Source organism: Melospiza melodia, chromosome Z (genome assembly GCF_035770615.1).
Source record: "Melospiza melodia melodia isolate bMelMel2 chromosome Z, bMelMel2.pri, whole genome shotgun sequence".
NCBI classification, from domain to species: domain Eukaryota; kingdom Metazoa; phylum Chordata; class Aves; order Passeriformes; family Passerellidae; genus Melospiza; species Melospiza melodia.
Window position 1 is genome coordinate 8,781,227 of NC_086226.1, and position 22,881 is coordinate 8,804,107.

Sequence of the window (22,881 nt, forward strand, 5' to 3'; positions counted from 1 at the left end):
AAACCCCTTGCGAGATGCTTCCTGCAGGAGGGGCAGGTGCCGGCTTGTGCCTCTGCTTTTCCTCCCTTTGGAAAATTTCTGCATCTCTCACAGCTTGTTTCCCCTCCTCTTGCTTAGGCATGAAAGAGGGTGGCTCTGCCCCTGCCCAAGATACAGCCAAGCGCAGAGTTTGGATGGTATGAGAGCTCTTCCCTATAGGCAGCACACGGGATCTTCAGCAGCATTTGGGATGCTGATACAATGCCAGCATAAGGGATTAGCCCTGGGATGTCTGAGTTGGCTTGCTGGGATGTTTAGAGAGTTTTTGGTTTTTCTAAGTGTTCCTGTGGTTACCACAGCATCACATGTGTGAAAATCACCAAATCTCTCCAGCCAGGGATGCCATGACCTTATGACCTGAGTTTCTACCAGCAAATCTCTCTGCACCTCCCAGGGATGGTTTTCTTCTCCCATCCAGGTTATGAAGGTGGGGAAGGGCAGATGCCTTGCAGTTGTGGTAGAGTCTTGTCCAACAGCCAGATTCCCATGGACCATTTCCATGGAAAAAGGAAAATTCCTCTGGAGATTAGTAGCAGGTTTGCAGGGATCAGTGTGTAATTAAGAATTGTCTCTCAAGTTTGACTGCTTCCCAGGTCTCTGAGTCACCCTGGCATGGCAGTGGAACAGGGTGAGCTTTGGGCTCTTTTTGAAGGTCACAGCACCTGCAATCCCTGGAGCATCTGCCAAGCTCTCCAGTACAGGTGGATGGTTGGGCTGGGCTGGAAGGTGCAATTCCTTCCCTCTAATGGTACGAGTCTGGGACGTGGCAAAAAAAAAACTCCTTCTGCTCTGGTGTTTGAGTTGGGGGCATCCAGTAAAAAAGAGACAAGAAACCTGCCAAGATGTGATTTGCCTCTTTATTACCAGGGCTGCTCACTGAGGTTACATTGGTCACATCTGACCAGCACAGCTTGGGCTTGCTGCAGCGGGCATTGATCATTGCTGAAAAGGCTCTTGAGGAATTTTGGAAGAGTCTGGGCAGGGGAAGATCACATCCACCTGCTCATACATGTTTCCTAAAGATGCTTTTGGAGAGGACAAGAAGGCTGGACAGATCTCAGGAGATCTGACAGGTTGGACATGGGGCTGTCCCATGCAGGTGGCGGTGGCCTGCGTGCAGGCAGGACTGCATTGGCCAGGAGAAGGGAGGATGCTGAAAGCACTTTGGAACTCAGCCTGGGACTCCCCAGAGGCTGCTCAGCTCTGGTCCATTCCTCTCAGTACAGGGAGAGCCAAAATAGAAACTGCCTAATGAAAATTGTTATGGACCCGCAGAGATTGCCGTATAGGGAGAGGTGGGAAAGTTCAGGGCTCCGCCATCTAATGAAATCCTTATGGTGGAAATAAAATCATTTGGGCATCTTCTGGTTTATTTCACCTCCCAAAGTGAAAACAAGGCATGCCAACCCTTGTTGAGGAGCCAGCGCTGATGACACACTGAGGGGAAGAAGGGAAGGAAGAAGCTTCCAGCTTTGGTGGACCATCCTCTCTGCAGCTGTTTGGGGAGGATCTTCTGACTCATTAACTTTGAGGAGTGTTGTGCTCAGCTGTAGCTAAGTGTCATCCCACCTTGGGGAGCTCCAGACAGGGCTCAGGGCTGCTGCCTGCCATGCTGCTGGCAGCCTGAGGGGCGTGGATGTGCTCACAGAAGAGCACGTGGGGGCAGTAGGGCTGGCATGGCATCCCTGGAGCCCCCGGGCTGGCGTGGCTCTGCCTGTCCAGCTGTTTCCTTTGCCTTCCTGTGCTTTCACCATCCCCTTCCTTTGGGACAGAGGGCTTTCATCCTAGCCAGACCAATAGTCCCAAAGGCACATCACCAGTCCCTTTTTGATGAAGGTTGGAATGGGCATCGGTTCCTTTTGAATTCAGTAACATCATGAAAGGCGAAGTTCAGCCCTTACCTTCCTGCAAAAATGGATAGGGAAAACCAGAAAGGGCTGTCATGAAGGGTCCTCGTTGTGGTCCAGCCCAGTGCCGTGCCAGTGTTGTGACAGAGCTCACAACAGCTGTGCTGCAACAGCCCTGCAAAGGTCCCCAGGGACCGCCCGGCCCAGTGGCCCAGAGTGGTTTTTCACAAGCCGCTGTCACGCAGGGTGCCCGGGCCAGCTGGAACCTCTCCAGACTTCCTCACAGGGCCAGGGCCAGCCCCCGGCTGCTGGGGAGTTCTGCAGGAGTCTTTGCTTTCCATGAGTTTTGCCTGAGGGCCTCAAGGCTTAGGAGGAGCTGGTGGACCCAACCAGCTATTGCTCCATCCTTGTCTTGCAAGGGCCAACACGCAACCCCGGGGGTTCCTCAGTGCTTTGGCTGCTTTTGATTGTTTCAGCTCCTGCAAGGCTCCCGCTGGGCTGTTTCATGGCCCCCTTGAGGCTGCTCCACCCCATCCTGGCTTTGAGTTTTGCAGCTCCATGGCTGGAGCATGGCTGTGCCAGGGGAGGCATCCGTTTTCTCTGGCCTCCCTGATCCTGTGCCTAGCTCCATTTCCCCTCTCCAGCTGGGACTGTGCCCACAGTCCTTGCACCCCAGCATACAAAAAACAGTGCACATAGCAAGCAAGATGAGTGCCTCCATTTCCTGTGCTGGCACAGGGAGCAGTCAGTGTGAGGGACTGGTCTCTCAGAGTATCTTGTTGACACAGCTCTTGATCTGCTGTTCATCCACATTCCTGCTTCCCAGCTTTTTGCAGATATGCACAGGGTTCTCTGACAGCTCCTGAAGCGGTCTGGTTTGCCCTGGAGATGCCATGAAGAGCTCTGAGCTCTCAAGGCACGGAGGCTTGGGCTCAGAGTGGTCCAGGAGGATGGTGGGATGCCCAAGCTCAGATGGAGCAGCAGTGGTGCTTACACTGTGCCTGGTGATGGAGAGATGAAGGACTTGAGCAAGGCAAGGTCTGTGGGGAAGCAGCCCTGGGGTGCTGCTCTAAGAATAGGATGGTGCTGGGGCAGCATGTCCTGCTGCATCCCCAGACTTTGTCCCCATGAGATATGTCCCCACTAGGGTGCTTGATGGTGAGCTCTGCATGGAGAACTTTCTTTCTCCAGTGCCTGGAAAGGTCTCTGAGAGGTTTTATCACCTATTTTCCCCACCTATCAAGGGCAGAAGACTGTGCAGCAGCATTTAACCCTACAAAGATATGTGGGAGACCTCACATTGCTGCTGGTGATGTGGCTGCTGCATCTCCATCAGCACAGCATTTCAGGGATGGCAGCAAATGCCTCTCTGCCATCCCTCACCACAACCAGAGGAGGGTGGAGCAGAGCCAGAGGCAGCATTTGCGGCCAGCTCTATGAATTTCCAATTACCAGCTCGCCTTGCCACTGTGTGAGAGGTTCCTGCACCTAATTTTTGGTGAAACGATCCATTTTTCTCAGTAATTTAATAGCGTGGGCAGGCTGCTTGCTGTCGGGGAGCCAGCAGCGAGCACGGAGGAGCCTGTGTGCCGGGCTGCCGGCCGTAACCACCTTCCCTGGGCGACGCAGGAATGCTGACCTAATAGAAAAGACATTTAAAGAGGAGTTTTGGAGAGCAGCGCAGCTCAGATTCGGCTCATGCGCATGGCTGCTGATTGAAACAGGGCCTCTCCACGCTCCAGCAGGTCCTGGGGACCGGCATGGGCAGTGGGGGCATCCCTGATGGGACACAGGCACCAGGGCACAAGCCATGCCAGCCATCAGTTGGCACAGTAGCTGCTTTGTTTTCCGGGAAAAAAAGTTGCTCCGGGGGGAGCCGTCCCAAGTTGTGAACTGAGGCTGGGTTCAGCGCCCGGCTGCGGTTCTCCCAGGCTGGAAAAGCCGGCGCGTTTTGCTCTTGACATTTTCCAAATGAGATGTTTTGATTTATTCTTTCTTTCTTTCTTTTTTATTTTTTTTTTTTCAATTTATTTTATTCCCTGCCCCAAGGTAATGTTTGGAAGACAAATTTAGCTTGATTTAACTCAAACCTTTTTTTAAAAAGTAAAACCACTGAAAACTAAACAAGGCCTATCATTTAGAACAAAATGTTTTGGTTTTCATTTTCCTTTTGGCATGAAAAACACAAACTTCTTTTTTTTTTCCTTTTCCTCTTGACCTACAAACAATTTTACTATTTTCTTTTCTCCTCCTTGTTCATTCCCAAGACCACATTGTGCATTGTGGCCAGGGAACAGGCGAGCCCTGGTGCTGTTCCCAGTGGGATGGGGGTCCCGGGTGGATGCTTTCCTGTGGAGACCAGAGGAATCTTGCAGAATCAGGCAGGAGCCGCTCTCCCTGCTGCCAACACTGACTCAGCTGGGAGCTCCTTGTGGAAAAGGGAGGCCCCTGGCTGTGGGTCTGTTCCGGCTCTCTCAGGGGGATGTGAACCGCTGGGCAGGGCAGAGCTGTTCTGCGGGTGCTGTGCTCTGCTGCTGGGCATCCCTACCGAGAAGGGCGAGCTCTGGCATTGCCTTCTCTCCTTGTTTATTCAGTTTTAAAATTAATCTGACCTTCCCCTGCTCAGACTTGTGCAAACACGGCGTGTCCATGGGCAGGGAGCTCTGGCCAGCCTGGGGGGAGTCCTCTCTGTACCCAGCTTGTGGCGTTACTGTCCCCTCTGGACGAGGTCCCCACGAGGATCCGGGTGCAGGGGGATGCTGGGGCTCCCTCCTGGCAAAGGCAGCTCTGGCGTCCATCAGCGCGCGGTTAATCCTCTGGTGTGAGCTGCCAGAGGATTGAGGGCTTGGATCAGGAGTCTCCGAGCTGGACCAGGGGTGGCTGCAATGCTTCCATCCCGGGAAGGAGCCCGTGAACGAGAGCCAGCGATTGTTTCCCCAGCCTTGAGCCCCTCCGCTCCCCGCCAGCCCAACCCTGCATCTCCCAGCCTTTGCCAAGTCCCAGTTCCCGGCTCTGCCCCAGCCTCACCGGGAGCCAGCCGGGCAGGGAGCAGGGAAGGGGCGATGGGGAGCAGCACCGCCGCCAGACTTGGTGCAGAAGCAAGCACCCGGCTCTTCCACCACCTGATTTTATTTTACTCCCCTCTCAGTGCCTCGCTGCATACCACAGCCGTGCTTTTTATAGCCCCCAGCTGCAGCCTCGGCGTGCTCCCAGCCAGCTCCCCGCCGCAGCCCTGCTCGCTCCATGCCAGCAGCCCCGGCCAGGCAGGGGGGATGGACGGCACTCCCGGGGTCCCTGTGGCGGTTCAGGGAGCGGAGAGCATGGGCTGCGGAGGAAGGCAGATCATTAAACCCTAACCCGGAGCCACGCTCCCGTGCCGGCGGAGGCGCTCCCGGAGCCGCATGAGTCACCCCCCGTCGCAGCCGGCACGTGCCGTGTGACAGGTCGAGGCCGAGCGCTGGTGGCCCGTCCCTCTCTGTCCCCTCTGCCGCTCCCAGGCAGCCCGAGGCACCAGCTCCTTCCATGAGCCAGCTGGCTCTGCCGCGGCAGGGGTGCTGTGTCGGCTAGAGGGGCACCCCCTCCATCCCCGCCATCCCCTCCATCCCCGCCATCCCCTCCATCCCCTCCATCCTCTCCATCCCCGCCATCCCCTCCATCCCCTCCATCCCCTCCATCTCCTCCATCCCCTCCACCCTCTCCACCCCCTCCATCCCCTCCAACGCCTCCACCCCTTCCATCCCCTCCATCCCCGATTGCCCCCCAGCCTCTGGCGGGTTTACAGGGAGATTAGAGGTTCCTGCCCACTCCCCGGCAGCGCTTTTACGAGCATCTGGGGCTCGCTGCTGCGTTTCCACTTCTCACAGCCACTTCCCCAGCTGGGATGCTGCTATGGGATCCGGAGCGAGGAGGAGGAGGAGATGAGGTATGAGGCAGTGCTGCCTGCCGGGAGCACCCCTTTGCTGGGCTGCGGTGGGGTTTGCAGAGCGGGGCGGGCGGGGAGCGAGCATCCTCGCTGGGAAGCGGCGGGGGGGCCGGCGCCTCGCTCCCCGGCCTTTCTCCAGACGTGATTTCACCACCGCGGGGAGGGAGCGCGGCCAAGGGACAGGCCCTGCTCGCCCCGCCGGCACCCGGTTCGCTTGCCGGGGCCTTACTCACTTGGGCCGTGCCTGGGGATGCCATGTGCCTCGGGACCCCGCGGGGCAGGCGCTTGGAAAGCCCGGACAGGCAAAGGGAGAGGGATAGGGGCGGGGATGGATGGGGGAGGGGTCCCTTCCACGCTCCCAGCACAAAGTCCCCTCCTTACCAAGCTGGGAAGGGCGGCAGAAGGCAGTGGTGAAACCAGATGTGCGCTGGGCATCTCCAGCTGAGCAGGTGGGCCGGGATGGAGCCACCCTCCGTCGCTGAGCTGATGCCTGCAACTGCTTCCCAGCCTCCTGCTGTGACTTTCCAGAGCTGGACATGGCAGCATGGAGAGAGAAGCGATGCTGTGGAGAGGCAGCATCCTGCTTCAGGGATGGATTTGGGGAGATAGTCCAAGGAGAGGGATCTCCAGAGATGTGTGGGATCCCCGGGAATGGGAGGAGCCCTATGGGACCCTGCCATGTCTTCCTTATTTTGTGTGGGCACAGGGTGTTGGGTGCCTGCGAATAATTTGAAGTCTGGGCTCAAAGACCATCCAGCTTATTTTACTTCCAGCAGGGAGGCAGGGAGAGGCCAACCAGTGGAGTACCATGGGACTGCCATATGGCTGCTGCCAAGCAGCTGGAGCCTGCCAGCCTTGGCTCCGTCAGGCAGGGCAGTGGACAAGGAAAGCAGAGAGTTGTGGGGGTGACAAGGAAGGGATGTGCAGGGGTGGGTTCTACAGAAGCACAGCTGTAATGTTGACCCAATATGGGTCAACATTAGAGGGGAACCCTCCCAAATCTTCTCCCTCCTGGAGACAATGAGTTTCAGTCCGTGAGGGATGGGGTCTCACTGACAGCACTTCAGCCCTGGGTGAGCTGGGGGGGCTGTGGGAAGGGGGAGCTGCTCGTGCTGCCGGCCAGGTGCCGAGCATGACGGGAGAGGGGAAAGCCTCGGAGACTCGTTCTGAAACAAGGCTGCCCTTTTCTTCTACTTTACGACTGCATTTTAATATCCACAAACATCCCGCCCTCCCCGGGCTGCTGCCAGCAGAGCCTGCATCGCCTGCGCCTGGCCTGCCGAGAAACCCCGGCCAAACCCTGGGCCCCAGCGCAGGGGAGAGGATTATTTTTCCCCCCCTCTTTTTTTTTTTTTTTGTAAGATATGTTTTCTATAGCTCTAATTGGACGGGCTTGAGCCCCGGCCAAGGCAAACACACCTGGGGGAGCCTCACTTTACAAACCCCATCTGCTGTGTCGGGGGCTCTGCTCCCCACACAGCCGCTGCCTGGCCCCTTTATAGGGGAGGGGGCTGCTGGGGGTGGGGGGGTAGGACCGCTCCCACGCCAAACCCCTGAGCAGCCTCCGTGGAGGAGGAGAACCCAGCGAGGCGGCGCAGGGAGATGGTGCAGAGGCAGCGGGGGCACCCGGCAGAGCCCTGTCCCACAGCAAGATTCCAGCCCGGCGTGGAGCTGAGGTATCTCTCCCCTGCCAGTGCTGCTGTGGTGGCACAGGGCTCTGTGCCCGCCAGGGTGGGATGCTGTGGGTGGGAGATGCAGCAGGTACCAGCAATGTTTTGCCTTCCCTGGGGTGAAGAACAGCATGTTCATCAAGAGGTTGCAGTCCCTAAAATCCGCGTGTGCCCAGGGAGGGAGGATGTGGGGGTGCCCCAGCATGTCGGGTTATGTTTTGGACTACAGGGCTATCTAGCCCATGAAACCCATCCAGGGGCTGTTCTGGACAGCAGACCAGGGACATCAGCAGGCCAGGCCACTCCAGTGGCTTGCATTGACATTCAAATCCATGCTGGGCTGAGCTTTAGGTACTTCCTGCAACTGTTGGCTTTTTGTGGGATGTTTTAGCTGGGCTCTTCCCCTTCCAGTTGTTTCAGGATCTACCTCCAGTGCCCCCATTACCAGCAGGCAGAGCAGTGCTGGCACCCTTATGCCAGGGTCTCATGGGCTTCACTTCATATCTGTACTTAGCCCAAGCCAAGAGAGCTGTTGGGGGTCTCTGGTTCACCCCCTCTGGGGCCAGGGTGCATACCCTGACAGGACAATGTGTGCCAAGGAGCAGCACACTCAAAGGGCACCCAGCACTTGGCTCATCCTGGAATACATTTTTTTCCTCCCTTCCACACACCATCTAACAGGGGCGTGCATGGCACAGTGCCGTGCCCCTACTCCATCCTCGGGGGTGTATCAGCACACCATCCCTTCCTTCTCCACCTGCCCTGGGTCACCAGCAGCACCAAAGAGGCATCACCGCTGCAAAAGGTGCTCCTGGTGCTCGAGGTGCCACTGACCACTCCCAGGAGGAGCTCTGGCACCCGTGCACCCTCTCCCCTCTGCCTGCCAAGGGTAGTACTGTGTTTTCTTGGGGTGCATTGCCACACACACCCCGCAGCGCTCCAAAGTACTTTGCACCAGCGCTGCTGACTCGGAGGAATAAGAACTGAAGTGGCAGCTTAAAATAGAAAGGTGGGATCCAGCCTCAGCAAGGCCTGCTGCCTCACTTCGGGTGGTTGGGATGAGCTGTGGGGAATTGCACAGGCTGGAATGTGCCTCTCTTCCCCTCTGGCCAGGCCAGAGGATCTCTCTGTGCATGGGGGGAGCTTTGGGGCACAGCCGGAGCTGTGGCAGTGCACAGGGCAGCTCAAACATTTCATGAAGAATTTTAGAGCTGTCCTGGCCTCCAGTCAGAGCAGGCTGCAACGGGAACATTTCGAAATTCTTTTGGATGAGGAAAATTCCATGGGCAGCCCCCCTCCGGAGAAAGTTTGGGATGGCTGAAATGTTTGGAGTGAGAGGCTGCTTGCTTTTGTTTACCCTGAACTATAACGTTGGAGGGGGGGAATCCAAATGAAAAAAGAGAGACAATAGGAGCCTGTAAACAGAGCTGGCCCCGAGTGGGGCTGGGGCTTCTCTCCAGCGCTGGGGAAGGAGATGTGTCAGCACACTCACTGCATGGCTCTGCTTTCCCCCTCTTGGATACAATCACACTTAATCTTTCAGAACTTGGCTGGGCTTTTTTCCCCTAGCAAAAAATGAGCCCGACGGTGTTTTTCCAACCTTCTCAACTTAGGCAAGGCTCAGCCCCCATCCCCTGGCCCTGTATAGCAGCCCCCATGTTCTCCCCTTCTTTCCACTTTTTGCCACGTTTCCATCTCATTTTGGCTTGGGCACTGCCATCTAGTTGGCTTGGGAAGAAGTGTGATGTGGGGGCATGGATGCTGCCCCCAGTGAGGAGTTTTCCCAGCCTCTGTTCCTGCCATGTGCCTTACAACCAGCTGCCACCTCTGAGCCACCTCCATGTGGCAAATTTGATGACCTTAGAGGTCTGTTCCAACCTTAATTATTCAATGATTTTATGAAAGCAGGTAGGATTGACTCCAAGCTTGGAGAAGACAGGTCATGGTTATCCCACCAGGAGAAAGAGGCTGGCACCATTATCCCCACATCACACATCGTTGGGGCTCTGCAATTTCCATCCCCCTGCCCCTCACCAACACTGCTGGTGGTGTACAGGAGGTTAATGGGACACCCTTTGCTGGTGGCTTTATTTGGACCACCCCTTGCTGATGGCTTTATATGGCTGCCCAGGTGGCCCTTAATGACTCCTGAAATCCTTCTCTTGCCCAAAAGGGATTTTGTTTTGCAAAAGGAGTGACAGCAAATTGCTAGCTGGGGGAGCATTTGTGTAAGGTGAGCTGTTTATTTTGGCCCTGCTGCGTTTTGGCTGACCCATGCGCCTTCGTGCCTCGAGGATGGAGCTGAGCCTGATGGCTCCTGGGCTCCAGCCAGCTTTGGAGAGGGGGAGAGAAGGGGGAGCATGGCCTGTGAGGGATGCTGTGGGGCCCTGGTCCTGATCAGAGTTCCCAGCCCCAGGCTGGAGTTCATGAGGAGCATCAGAGGGAGCTGGGTGTGCCTGGGGTGTTCACAGGTATGTGCATGTGTGTCTATCCCCTGCATTTATGGGTGCATGTGCTCTTGTGTCAGCTCCAGGGCCAGCTTGTGGGGGAGCTTTGTTCTGGGAGGTGCAGATGGTCCCGGGGGAGCAGAATGCAGGCTGGTGCCCAGCTGCTCCGCCGTTCTGGGAGCTGTGCGCTCACTTAATTCTCTGCCAGCCTGGGCTGAGCCCAGGAGCAGAAAAATGTCTCAAATCCCAAAATGTTCCTGGGACAGGAAAAGCCTTTCCCACCCTGCTGTAATCACAGGGTGGCCCAGCTCTCTGCTGGCAGGTCCCACCCCTGTCCCCAGATCCAGCACTGTGCCCATCCCTGTCCTGTAACCATGTGCCAAGGACACTGGGGATGCAGCACCCCCTCCCACCAACTTCCATGCCTCCACCCTAAAAATAATCTCCAAGCTGTAAAGAAACCCACCAGCACTGCAGCTACAGCGCTGGTAGGTGTCTTTACAGCCGCGAGATTATTTTTAGGAATGCCTCTGGCACGTGGCTTTGGAGAGAGGAGTGTGGGGATGGGGTGGAGAGGGGGGCGCCCCTTCTCTCCCCCCTCGGAACGCAAGCACTGCCAGCTGGCACAGTGTCAGGGCTGCTGGCTGCTAACAGAGCCCTCGCTGTTCTGGCCCTTGCCGATGCCTCCAGTTGCAACCAGGAGCCAGAGAGCTCTTCCTGCAGGATGGAGCAGGGGAGAGCGGAAATCAGGGCGTTGGGGTGAGAGTTTCCCGGCTGGGGTAGGAGCAGAGCCTGACCTCCATGGGGCTGCTGGCAGGCTGAGGTGTGTAGGCCCCCCCAGCCCCAAGCACCAGGGACTGCTGGCTCCACAGAGGACAGAGGTGACCCTTGGGTTATGGAGGGGTTTGGGCTTGGCTTTGGACACCAGCGGGGCTGGGGTCGGCTGGGTATCACCAAGGGGTTGGTGTGGTTGCATGGAGATGTGTGTTGTACCTGGCTGTGAAGATAACTGGACAATATTGGGGTTATCTCTGTGTTTGGGCTGAGCTGGGCTAAACCTTATGCCAGGGTTGCATTTGGTTTAGCCCCACATTTGAACTGTGTGACCCCATGACTGGGCTTTGCTGAGGTTAACCCTGTGTTTGAGCTGATCTGTGGGTCAGCTCCACTCCTGATCTGTGCCGAATTTAATGCCACATTAAACCACATGTTTGAGCCTCACATTTTGGCTGAGCTGGGTTCAGCCCCAGTCCTGGGGCTGGGCTGAATTTAACCACACATTTAGACTGCACTGGATTTAATTGTCGCCCTGGGCTGGGTGGAATTTAATTCTCCTTCTGGGCTGTGGGGTATAATCCAATATTTGAGTTGCCCTGAGTTAAGTCCTGCATCAGGACTGTTCTGGGTTTAGTCCGATGTTCAAACACAGGTCTCATGGGACTGCCTTACAGGGAAAGACTCCTACTGGTTTTACTGGTTTAACTGGGGTAATTCCAGTGCACTGGGATTGCACAGGCGCACGTTCATGCAGTGATGGTGGAATCAACAGTGCTGCAGGGATGGGATGATTCCAGGGCCCTGGGCAGAGCAGCAGCCACAGGGACCTGCTCAGACCATGCCATGGCTCCTCAGTGAGGCATGGTGCTTCTGCAGGCCTGTCAGGTGCAGAGAGATTAGCAAGGCACAGCTCCAGAGGCACATTTCCCCACAGGGGAAACAAGGAGAGGGGAATTCCTGCGGTATTCTGCATTTCAGCATAGGACGTTCTTCCTACAGCAATCACTGGCAGACAGGAGAGTTTGTAGCACGGGGCCAGGGATGCTTCCCCAGCTCCGGGGATGCTCAGGGTGATTCCATCTCTGGGGCATTAGAGCCAGCTTTGGGCCTCTGCCCATTGCTTTTTGCAGGTGGGTGACTCCCATCAAGGCCCAGCACAGGGTAGGCAGAGCTGCCAAGTGCTCTTGAGTTATTTGCCATATCTCTGTTGCAGCTCCTAACACCCTAGGAAGAGGTTAAGAGGCACCCCAGCTTTCTGTGCTTAGTGGGGAGCATCCCAAGTCTTCATGCTGCCATGTGCAGCCTTGAGGCACAGTGTCATCTGCTTCTGTCCCTGTCCCCATCACCCCAGCTCTGTGTGCAGCCCACTTGCTTTGAAGAGCAACTTCAAATGAAGCAAAAAAAAAAAAAAAAAAAAGGAAAAGAAAAACAACAACAAAAACCTAAGAAAACAAAACGCAATGTGTTTCAAAGCCCTGAACACAATGGAAAGTTGGCTTCCCCCAGGAATCTGTGCTGGGCTTTGCCAGGCCACAGCAGGGCATGGCACAGATCAGCTGTGCCGAGGGAGCTGTCACACCCAAGGTGGGCATTGGTGCCGGTGCACATGGCCATGGTTTTGAGGGAGGTTTTGGCTTTCAACACTTCAGTTTGCAAGCAGGAAGGGGCTTATGTCAGGATTGCTCCCCACCACTGGCCAAAAACTTTTGCATGAGCTCGGGTGGTGCCCAGCAGAACAGCAGGATCTGGGTATGGAGAGTGAAACCTTGCATTTCTGGCTCACACCCACGGGTGCCAGAGCCAGCTGGTCACCCTGGCCATGCCAGTGACAGGAGCATCCCGTGCTGGGGGAGCAGGGTCCAGCACTGCTGCCCTTCCCAGCAGGACCAAACCACACGCCCAGGCTGAGCCGGGTCCCTCTGCCCTGGCTGTGGCAAGGGGATGGGATGTCACCCAGCCTGGGCTGGCGGCAGGCGTCTCTCTGGCCAGGATTAGCATGAGGGGAGGAAGAAAAGCTCTGATTGTTCCCTCTGTCCCGGCTCGGCTCCAGGACCAGTGTGCCGGGACTCTGTGTCCCCAGAATGTGTCACTGCTAGTGCAAGCATCAAGGGATGTTTTCTTTGCCTGTGTGCCCATCTGTGGGGGTGTGGAGCCTCCAAGGAAGGTAGGCTTGGCCACTCGCACACTTGTGTTCATTTGCACGCCTGTTTTTCCCTTGGCCAGGGAGTTTGGTGGCAGAAAATAAGGGGATCCTTTCTGGCCAGGCTGTCTTGTAGCACCTGGCCCCCTGCCCTGCTTCTGCACCTGGGGCACACGAGGGCTCTGGTCCTCTCTGGCTCTGTGGCTCTTTCCCCTTTTGTTTTTGGCCTTTGGGCAGGCAAGAAAGGGCTTGCTCCTTCTCTCTGCAGTGATTCTGTGTCCCCGGGGATAGTTTTTGGCACTGCTCATGTGGGTCATTTACTGAGTCAGTGTGTCTGGAGGGGCTTGGTGCTGCCTTCTCACACTGTGCTGGCAGGGGGGCCCCTCTGAGGCAGGGGAGCTCCTGGGGTGCTGGTCTGAGGATGGGGAGCTCTGCACAAAGGGTGATGAAAGGTGGAAGATGAGGACTGGCCATCAGGATGAGCAGTCTTAGGGTTAGGTTTAGGGTTAGGGACCACTAGGGTGGGGGTCTGGGTTAGTGGTCCCTGACCAGACTTAACCACCAGGGTCATTATGGAGAGGGGCTGGATACCCTCTGCAGTGTTTGAATGAAAAACCAGGGTGGTCATGAGAAGAAATTATTTTATTTTAAAGCTATTTTTCTCTCTGTATATTAACATACTCTCCCTTTTTCCTGACACACACACACATACACCCACTCCCCTTCCTCCTCCCCCCTGAACTATTCCTTCACTCTAGCCCACGTGGTTTCTGGAGTTATTTTTGGTCTCTGCTTTTAAGAAAAAATACACTCATTTTCGTCTTCTTCTTTTTTTTCCTTTTTTTCCATCACCAAAATATTTTACTTTCAGGCCAAATGTTCCCAGTTACTTACCAGCATAGTTTTGGCAGAGACTTTTTGACTGATATTTCTTGGGAACATTTCTAGGGTAGTTTGGTAGGAAAAGCTTATGACAGTCTCATGAAATTATTTACATTTGGGGCTTGTGTTTGAGGCTGCCTGGCATGCTCAGAGCGGGGTTGATGTGGGGTGCCATACGCCTTCCCCCCTGCAGCAGATTGCCTTGTAGCTCTTGCTTCCTTCGCCAGGCGGTTTGGTCTGTGGCCATGGACACTCAGCCACAGGAGGGGAGCTGGCTGCTGCTCTGGGGTGTCTTTGCTGGGCTGGAGCATCCCTCTCTCCACTCCCTCAGCTGTTCAACCCAGGGGGACACAGATTTATGCCTGCAGATTTATGCCTGCTCTTGGGGCTGGCAGGGAGCTCCCTGCCTTATGTGCCCTGCCTGCAGCTGGGAGCAGAGTGGGTGTAAATAAACAGGCATGTCCAGTTGTGAGGGGTGGGCAGGGGAAAAATCATTCATTTCTGACTGACAGAGACTGTGTGGCACTCCTGGTAGGGACAGTGTGATGCTGGCCAGGGTGGATGCCCTGGGGTGATGCTTGTTGGCACAGACAGATGGGGCTGGGATGGACAGGGTGACACTGGCTGATATGTCCTGCTGATGCAGGACTCTGCAGGTGGCTCTGGATGCTTTAGGTAGTTCTGGCTGGCACAGAAAGACTGCTGGATGGGGTGGATGTCACAGAGCACTGCTGGCTGTGGTGGACAGGGTGATGGTGGTGGGGCAGGACAGGGCAGCACTGGCTGTGTTGCCCAGGATGGCGCTGGCTGATGTGCCCACAGAGGTGTAGGTTGGCATGGAGAGGGCGCACACCCCTGACCCTGCATCCCCTGCTCCTCTCACTGCTGATCACTGAGTGTGAGGAAGGGATTTCAGCCCCATTCTCCCCCACATGGAGCCTTACCTGGACCAGCCTCACGGGGGGTGCAGGCACGGGCAGTGAGTGATGGGAGACTTGGTACAACCTGAGCTGTCACAGCCCTGCTCTCCCCAGCTCTGTGAGCCTCTTTAGATCTGATTGCTGTCACCTGCCATGTAAATACAGGCCAGAATTTCTCCTTGGTCCCATCTCACCCCAGCTGCACATGCACAGGTCTCTGGACCACCCTGGGGTTGGGAGCCAGCCAAGGCTCCCAGCACAGGATTGCAATGGCAAAGAACCCTTAATCCCCCTAACCCACACAGCCCTAAGCTCCTGGTCAGTGTTTGCCCCCTGCATCCCTGCCCCAGGCATGGGGACTGCTCAGCAGCCAGGAACCAGCTGTGACTGTGGCACAGACACTGCCAGATGTCCCAGCTGGGGTCCCGGGATTCAGTCCCTGTTCTGTCCCCAGCAGGATGGGGTGAGATGAGAGGGAAATGTAGGATCCAAGGCCCTGCAGGAATGCTGTGGGCTGTGGACTGTATCAGCTGCCCCATTGCCGGGAATAACACTCTCTCCTCCCCTTGTCTGCCTCCTGCAGATGCACAGTTCCATCCCAAGCCTGGGCAGGGTGATGGTGTTCCTCGCAGCAGCCCTGGCATCAGCCTCCTTTGCTATCCCTGAAGACTGGGGAGAGGAAGGTGAGACCCCTACCAAGCACCCCCATACAGCACCCCTCCCCACGTCCCATGAGGCCCCTGAGGGCACCCCATTTCCCCCAGACAGGAGCAGACCTACCAGGACTGTGTGAAACACAGCCCTACAACCTACAGTGATGGCCAACCTGTGTTTCTGCTCATTGCCCAGCCCCAAGTGGGACGAGTCCTTGCCCTGTGGTGGTACCTGCACAAAGCCAGACCCCATAGCCAGTGCCCACTGTGGGATACACCCCCAGGGGCTCCCCAGCCGCCCCCCAGGCCTGTTGTGGGGCGTTATGGAGTGCTAACACCCATCTGGGGACGTGTGTCTCTCCAGGTGTGCAGTATGGACAGCTGGGGACAGACGTGACCCTGTCATGCCCTGGTGCCCGTGCCAGGTAAGTCTTTTCCATGCACATCAAGCGGTCTATCCAGTGGGATGGTTTACAAGGTGGGCTGGGCATCCCTGTCCTCTCGCTGAGCCTGCCTGGTCTCTCCTCCCCAGCTCAGCAGTGCGGTGGAGGCGAGCGGGCGCCGCGGCGCTGCCGGAGGGCTCGGTGATCCAGCAGGGATCGCTGGTGCTGCCCAGCGCCAGCCCGGCCCTCGGGGGCACGTACAGCTGCCACGGCGAGGACGGCAGCCTGCTGCACTCCGTGTCCCTGCGACTGGGGCGTGAGTAGCATGCCTGGGAGCTGGGCTGCTCCAGGGGAGCGTGGTGCCTGCAGCCCTGCCAGGGCATTGCCAGAAGGGGGCTCAGTGTTGGCACTGTGTGCTGGATGGGCTGTGGGATGGGATGGGATGGGATGGGGGACTCCTCACTGACTGCTGTTTTCCCCGGACCCCAGACCTGCCTGGAGTTCCCTTTGTGTCGTGCAGAGCATCTGACTACGAGAATTTCTCTTGCTCCTGGACCTCCAGTGTGGAGACCTTCCTTCCCACCAGATATATCACCACATACAGGTGAAGTGTCCCCGCAGGGCATGGAATGGGCTTGTTATGGTGTGAGCTCTGGGTCACAGCCAAGGATAACCACCAGATCCATCTGGCCATCCCACACATGCCCTGGGTTCACCTCCTGCCCCAAGGACTGTGCTGCACCCCAGAGCACGTCCTGTTTTGGGGTGAGCAGAGCACCAAGCCTTTGCTTGCTTTCAATGGGGGTCTCAGCAGCACTGGGGGGCTGGCACTGGCAGGTTCCCTCCCTGCTGACAGCTCTGCCAGCACCAGAGGGGCAATGAAAGAGAAGCAGGTCATCTGCAAGCCTCCACACTCCGGCATGTTTTAGGATGAAAGGAGCCCTGACAGCATTGCTGCTTCTAATTATCCCTGCAAGCCAAATTAGCGGGCGGCTTTGAAGTCCAATGGAGCTCATAAAGCACAGCCCTGCTGAAAGCTGCAGGAGCCGAGGGCTTGGTGGGGAGGGGGCTGAGTGAAGCATCAGGGGCTCCACAGGGAGGGGGAGTGGAAGCAGGGGATTTGGCAGGCTTTAGGGGGAGGGTGAAGCCAGGCTCTGGGGAGCTGCTTTTATCAGTGCCTTTGCTTCTGTGTGATGAAATCCCAGGCAGGGAAGGGTGTCCCATTTCTTTTCCCTGGGATCACCAGCTCCTGCTGCCAGGCTGTTCCCTGGAAGAGCTGGACATGGTTCTGGCTCTTTCCCCCATTCTGTCACATGTGTGTACCAGCATGGGAGTGTGGGGCTGCTTTGCAGTGTGGACTCCTATCCCTCCTCTGGGTCATGGTGGGGCTCACTTTGTGCTGCCCCCTCATCCTAATCATCTGCTTTTCCATCTGTCTCCATGGCAGGAAGAAATCCCTGACAGGCGAAGAAAAGCGGAGGTAGGATTGACTCCCACCCTGCTCCTGCTCCCTGCTCCCGACTGGCCCCCATCCCAAAGACTCTGCTGCTGCCTTCAGCAGGGACCCTAAAGCAACAGCTGGGGGTCCCCCAAAGGGAGCCAGCTCCTTCCCAGCTACGCTGGGAGTCTGGGAGAAGGGTTTGCCTCAGGGAGAAGGGTTTGCCTCAGGCAGGGACCTTCCCAGACAGAGCATGGAGCTGGGATGAGGATCCCTTCTGTCACACTCAGAGGGATATGCCGGACTCTGGAAGGATGAGTGCAGCTGAGCCTGAGGGGCTAATGTGACCGTGTTCACAGGGGTGCCAGGATGAGGGAAGAGATGAGGATCGGACTCTATGTTTCAGAAGGCTTGATTTATTGTTTTATGATATATATTGTATTAAAACTATACTAAAAGAAGAGAAGAAAGGATTTCATCAGAAGGCTAGCTAAGACTAGAAAAAGAAGTAATGATAACAAAAGCTTATGTCTCGGACAGAGAGTCCGAGCCAGCTGACTGTGATTGGCTATTAATTAGAAACAACTACATGAGACCAATCACAGATGCACCTGTTGCATTCCACAGCAGCAGATAACCATTGTTTACATTTTGTTCCTGAGGTCTCTGAGCTTCTCAGGAGAAAAAAAATCCTAAGGAAAGGATTTTTCATAAAACATGTCTGTGACAGGCTGCCTCCTCCACACAGGGTCCTGGCATGAGGGTCTTCCATGGCACCTCCTTGGCAGCATTTGGGAACTCTGCATGGTGGGAGGGTAGGACATGTCACCAGCGTGCCTCCCTGTCTGCAGGAACAAGAACGGGCATGTGGGGCTGTGCGTGCAGGATCCGTCCCGCCCCGGCACCTGCACCGTGCACAGGTCAGAGTTCTGGAGCTCCTACCGCCTGAACATCACCGAGGTGAACCCCCTGGGCTTCAGCTACCGCCTCCTTGATGTCACCATGCAGGCCATCAGTGAGTCCCCATCCATCCATCCATCCATCCATCCATCCATCCATCCATCCATCCATCCATCCATCCATCCATCCATCCATCCATCCATCCATCCATTCTTCCATCCATCCATCCCACTGTTTGTCCATCCCTGGGCAGTTACCTGTGGGGGACAGCAGGGAACCCTGTGCACGGCAGTGTGGGGTGACAAAGGCTTCTTGTCCTTTCCCACACAGTTAAGCCAGACCCTCCAGAGGGCTTGGTGGTGGAGCCCATCCCTCTGGCCCCACGGCGGCTCCACGTGAGCTGGAAGTACCCTTCCTCCTGGCCAAAGGAGCCCCACTTCCAGCTGAGGTTTCGGCTCCAGTACCGACCCGTCATCCACCGTTCCTGGTCCGTGGTGAGTGTGCAAGGGAAGGCAGGGCCAGCACAGGAGCAGGGAGTGCATGGGGCGAGGGAGAGGTGCCCCTGCCTGCCCCACAGCTCCCCTCTGCTTGGCACAGGTAGAGACGGTGAATCTGTCTGAGGTTATCACGGATGCCTTCGCCGGGCTGGAGCACGTGGTGCAAGTCAGTGCCAAAGATTTCCTGGATGCGGGGAATTGGAGCGAGTGGAGTGCTGAGGCCCGGGCAACGCCAGTCAGAGGTGAGAGAGGGACAGGCTGCCAACCACATTGTGCCATCCTTCCCCAAAATCCCTCCAGAACTCTGAACTTCCCCTCTTCAGTCCCTTCCCCATGGCACTCAATCCCGAAATATCAACCAGAGTGAGTCTCAACTCCATGGCCACTTTAGGTTGGGAGGCAGAGCTGCAGGAGGACAAAACTCACCAAATCTCCCAGCTCATGTCAGTCTAGAGCTGTGCTGATGCCATTTGGGGGTTGCCCCCACAGGCTTGGAATAGAGAGGGGCTTCCAAAGCACCATTAGCACCCTTGGGCTCGTGGGACCTCTGGGGCACAAAGACACCCTTCCACACCCCTCTCTGTGGGTCCCTGGGGTGCTGCAAATGCTTTTGGTGAGTGTTTGCATCCCTTCTGTCCTTCCAGACCTGGCCTCCACAGCAAGAGAAGAAACCACTACATATGCCAGACTGGAGAGCCTGGATGAGGAGCCCTCCCAGGCTCCCAACCCTGAGCCCATCAGTGAGTAGAGCTAGGGGGGGTGGGCAGAAGGGCCATGTGTGGTGCTGAGAGCAGTGGGAAGGGTGTCTTGCCCCATGCCCATGTGTGCTGGGCTGTGGGAGTGTCCAGGTGTTTGCCATAGGGTCCCCCAGGTGCTGGGGACTGTGACATCCCTCAGCTGTGACAGTCTCTCTGTCCCAGACGGCAGTGACCCCTTGGAGAAGATGGCCGTCCTGGTGTCCCTTGGGATCTTTGCCTTCTTCATCCTGGCTGCTGTTCTTGTCATCACCATCCTCATCTGGTAGGCTGGCTTTGGAGAAGGAGGGGCTGTGTGATTGCTGTCCCCATCCCATCCTGAACCCTCAGCATGAGTGTCCTGTGATCCCCCAGCCCTACTCTGGGGTCCCTGCCAAAACACACCCAGAGATGCCCTGTGGGGTGGTTTATGCTCCCCTTGCCCCTGTGCCTCGCCAGTGCCTCTTCCCAGCACACCCAGTTCTGCCCAGCCTGCCTGGGCTCTTTCCAACGACCCCAGATCCAAGGGACCTTTCTCTGAATCCCCTCAAGATGCTGCTCCTTCTAATATCCTCCCAAAGGCTCCTGCTGGAGAGTCTCACACTCCAGAGTCAGCACAGATGTCCCTCCATGTGCCTTTGCTCCCTGGGAATCCTGTCCCTAGGTTCCCTCTCATCCCACCACCCTGGGATCTCCCTGCTCTGGCTCTGCTGTCAGTCCCTGTTCCCATCCCAATCCCCTCTGGTGACCAGTTGCTGCTGTAGCCCTGGAGCTGACCCACTGGAGAGGTTAAGCCGAGCTGGGAACAGCTGGGCACAGCTGGATGGAAACAGAGCAGGATCCCTGGGAATCTGGGCAGTCCTGATGCTCAGGGAGGCTGCTTGGGGTCTTCAGCCACCAATGCTCTCATCCCTAGGCTCCGGGTGAGGAAACACAGCAAGGACAAGACCAAACCCAGCTTTTTGGTTGCTGCCACCCACTTGAAGGCACTACCAAGTGAGTCGGGGTGCAGGGTGGGGAATGGGGGGGAAATGTGGGGCAGGGAACACAGGGCATGGGGCAGGTCAGTGTCTCCAGTGTCCCCCTTGACCCCCTGTCCTCTCTCTTGGCAGAAGCTCAGATCCTGTAGTGAGCCCTGGCCGATCCCTGCTCCCTGCACCCGCTTGCCCACGCGTGGGACTTGATGCCACTGCTGGCCCCCAAGGACCCCACGCCTGCTGGGTCACCCCACAGCTGTGGACATTGCCGGAGCCCCCAGCACCCCGGGGTTGCAGGATGGATCCCAAGGAGAGAGGCTCTGCTCTCGGGAGCATTGGACTGCCTGAGCCCACCAGGAGCCAGCTGGAGTCACTTCAGGCTCAGGGTGACAGGCCAGCTCCACCTCAGAGCGCTGCTAAACCAATGGGGATAAGAGACTGAGCCAGCCCCACTGCACTGCCCAGTGCTGAGGGGGACCGTGGGTGTAGGCTCCGGGGGTGCCAGGCATCAGTGGGGTGCTGCTCCCTGCCTGTCACCCCCCACCTGCCGCCAGCAGGCAGAAGAGAACACCCCCTGCCCCTTCCCTCTGCCCCAACCCCCGTGCTGTGGCTGGACGGAGCAGAGATGCCAATAAAGGGGATATGCCAATGCTATCATTGGCACTGTCCAGGCAAAACCCCTGTGCAGGTGATGCTGGGCCAAAGCGGGGGTGAGTGCCAGCTTGGGAATGGTGCTTGCAGGAGGTGCACAGGCAGCAGGGCTGCCTCCCAAACTGTTCTGCCCTGTCCCCAGGTGCCTGCAGGGGCTGAGAGAGACCCATGCTGAGGCTAAGTGCCAGAAGGGGATGCAGACAGGCAGCTGGGTGGGACATCTCCCCTGCCCTCACCAGCATGACAGCTGAGACAGGACCCTCTGCACAGCCCCCTTGCTCTGCATGTGGCCCCCTTGCTGCACCTCGACCCAGCCCCTCTAATGTTTTCCATGTGTTGGCACCTCCAGACCCCAGTGCTCCGTGCCAGCAGCCCAACGAGATCCAGATGGAGCTAGGGGAAATTCAGACAGCAGCAAAGTGTGGAGCAGGGGGAGCAGAGCCAGTGCAGGATGGGGACCCACCTGGGTCCTGGGGCTGCCTCTGGACCCACGGTGCAGAGGGAGCCTGGACTGGGGCAGCCACAAAGGGTCCTTATGTGGGCTGTGTTGGAGGGATCTGAGGCAGGCTGTGCCTTTTGCAACGTGTTGTGTGCCACAGGCTCCCTGCTGCTCTCACTGGGTGCCCTGGTTCTCTCACTGGGTGTCCTGGTTGTGGGGCCGTGAGGGCTCCCCATGCTTGCCTTTGTGGGGTTGCAGCCCCTCACTGTCCCTCATGAGCACAGACACTGAGTGAGGGAGATGGGGGTCAGCCCTCCAACTGCAGTGTGCTGCTGGCATGGCACTGTCCCTGCGCCAGAGCAGAGCTCTCCACAGGCCAGGTAAGGCAGGTCTCCAAGTTGGGAATGTGTAAGGAGCCAGATCTTGCCTGGACTTCCAGGTTCAGCAGCCACATCACCTCTCCCAGGTGCATCCCATGGCTTGTCAGCTCCAGCTGTATCACACTGCCATCATCTGATGTGCTCTGGTCCCCAGCACCCAGCCCAACCAACACCCATTCTGATGTGTCACACAGTCACCCTTGTCTCTGCTCAGTCCCCAGCATGGCATGGGCAGCCTTCACCACTGGAAACCTCCTCTTATCACCACCAGGTCCCACTCCTCTGCCACTGTGGAAGGGATCAAGGCAGTGGTTGTCCAGAGATGCTGTAGAACATTAGGCGATGTCCATCCCACAGCTGTGGCTCCAGTGTTGGCAAACAACTTACTAATTTCCCAGCATTGGGTGCTGGTTTGGAGACTGATGCCTGCTTGAGATGTAGCAGCACAGCAGCCAGAAAATGGGAGACAACAGCTCTGGCCCCTGTAATCTGCCTGCTTTTAAACTCCAGAAGGTCCATGGATGCTCCAAATAGAAGTTTTTTTCTGCTCTCTGGGAAACCCATAGATCTGTGGTCTCTGTGTGCCAAGCCCTGGTCCCCTTCCTTCGCTGGGGCTTGCCTGGCCGGGCAGTAGGGACACCCAATTTTGGTGACCAGGAGAGGCACATCTGGTCCTCATCACTGCATCCTGCTGCCCATGGCGCTGGAGGGTGACCCCTTTCCTCTCTGATGTCAGGAGTCATGACCTGCCATCCATTTGGCAGCTGAGATACCCCAAGCAGGCAGGGGTCTGCATGCCACCACAAAGTCCTGCCTGCCTGCACTGCAGCTTCCTGCTGGGATGCCCCATGGCTCAGCTCCCTGCCCCAGCAGCTTGTAAATGTGACACACAGGCCTTGGGAACACTAAGGAAGCAGAAAATCCTGTGCTTTGCAGAATAAAGGTACCTGGTGCCTGGTGCTGCCCTCCCTGTTGCCAGAGGGGAGGATGCACTGGTGCTGGACGTGGGCAAACAGGGCTTTCCAGTGGACTGAGAAGATGCAAGGGGAGGGCTGGGGTGAGCAGCAATCTGGACTAAAGGAGAGGGATCCAGATGCCAAAATCAACTTTGTCTTCAAGCTGTGGAGAAGAAAAACAGGAAGGGACCATGAGACCAGTCCCAGAGCCGGCACCTCCCTGTCCCAC

General features: G+C 57.0%; 1 protein-coding gene across 5 annotated transcripts in view; it reads left to right on the plus strand.

The window, feature by feature from the left end:
• The window catches only part of IL11RA (interleukin 11 receptor subunit alpha), a 32,746-nt gene that overhangs the window by 2,207 nt on the left and 7,658 nt on the right, over positions 1 to 22,881 (plus strand). Inside the window, exons 1-13 of one of the 5 annotated variants that reach the window (XM_063179951.1) lie at positions 10,593 to 10,806; positions 15,228 to 15,327; positions 15,662 to 15,722; positions 15,830 to 15,996; positions 16,170 to 16,284; positions 17,128 to 17,160; positions 17,970 to 18,133; positions 18,349 to 18,512; positions 18,616 to 18,757; positions 19,160 to 19,255; positions 19,436 to 19,535; positions 20,166 to 20,245; positions 20,362 to 20,903. In XM_063179951.1, coding sequence (XP_063036021.1) covers positions 10,606 to 10,806; positions 15,228 to 15,327; positions 15,662 to 15,722; positions 15,830 to 15,996; positions 16,170 to 16,284; positions 17,128 to 17,160; positions 17,970 to 18,133; positions 18,349 to 18,512; positions 18,616 to 18,757; positions 19,160 to 19,255; positions 19,436 to 19,535; positions 20,166 to 20,245; positions 20,362 to 20,378 — 1,440 coding nt within the window. In that variant the 5' untranslated portion in view covers positions 10,593 to 10,605 and the 3' untranslated portion in view covers positions 20,379 to 20,903. Of the gene's footprint in view, positions 1 to 5,612; positions 5,809 to 9,889; positions 9,950 to 10,592; positions 10,807 to 15,227; positions 15,328 to 15,661; positions 15,723 to 15,829; positions 15,997 to 16,169; positions 16,285 to 17,127; positions 17,161 to 17,969; positions 18,134 to 18,348; positions 18,513 to 18,615; positions 18,758 to 19,159; positions 19,256 to 19,435; positions 19,536 to 20,165; positions 20,246 to 20,361; positions 20,904 to 22,881 lie in introns of those variants that run through there. The other 4 variants (XM_063179954.1, XM_063179952.1, XM_063179950.1 and 1 more) reach the window with 4 other exon arrangements.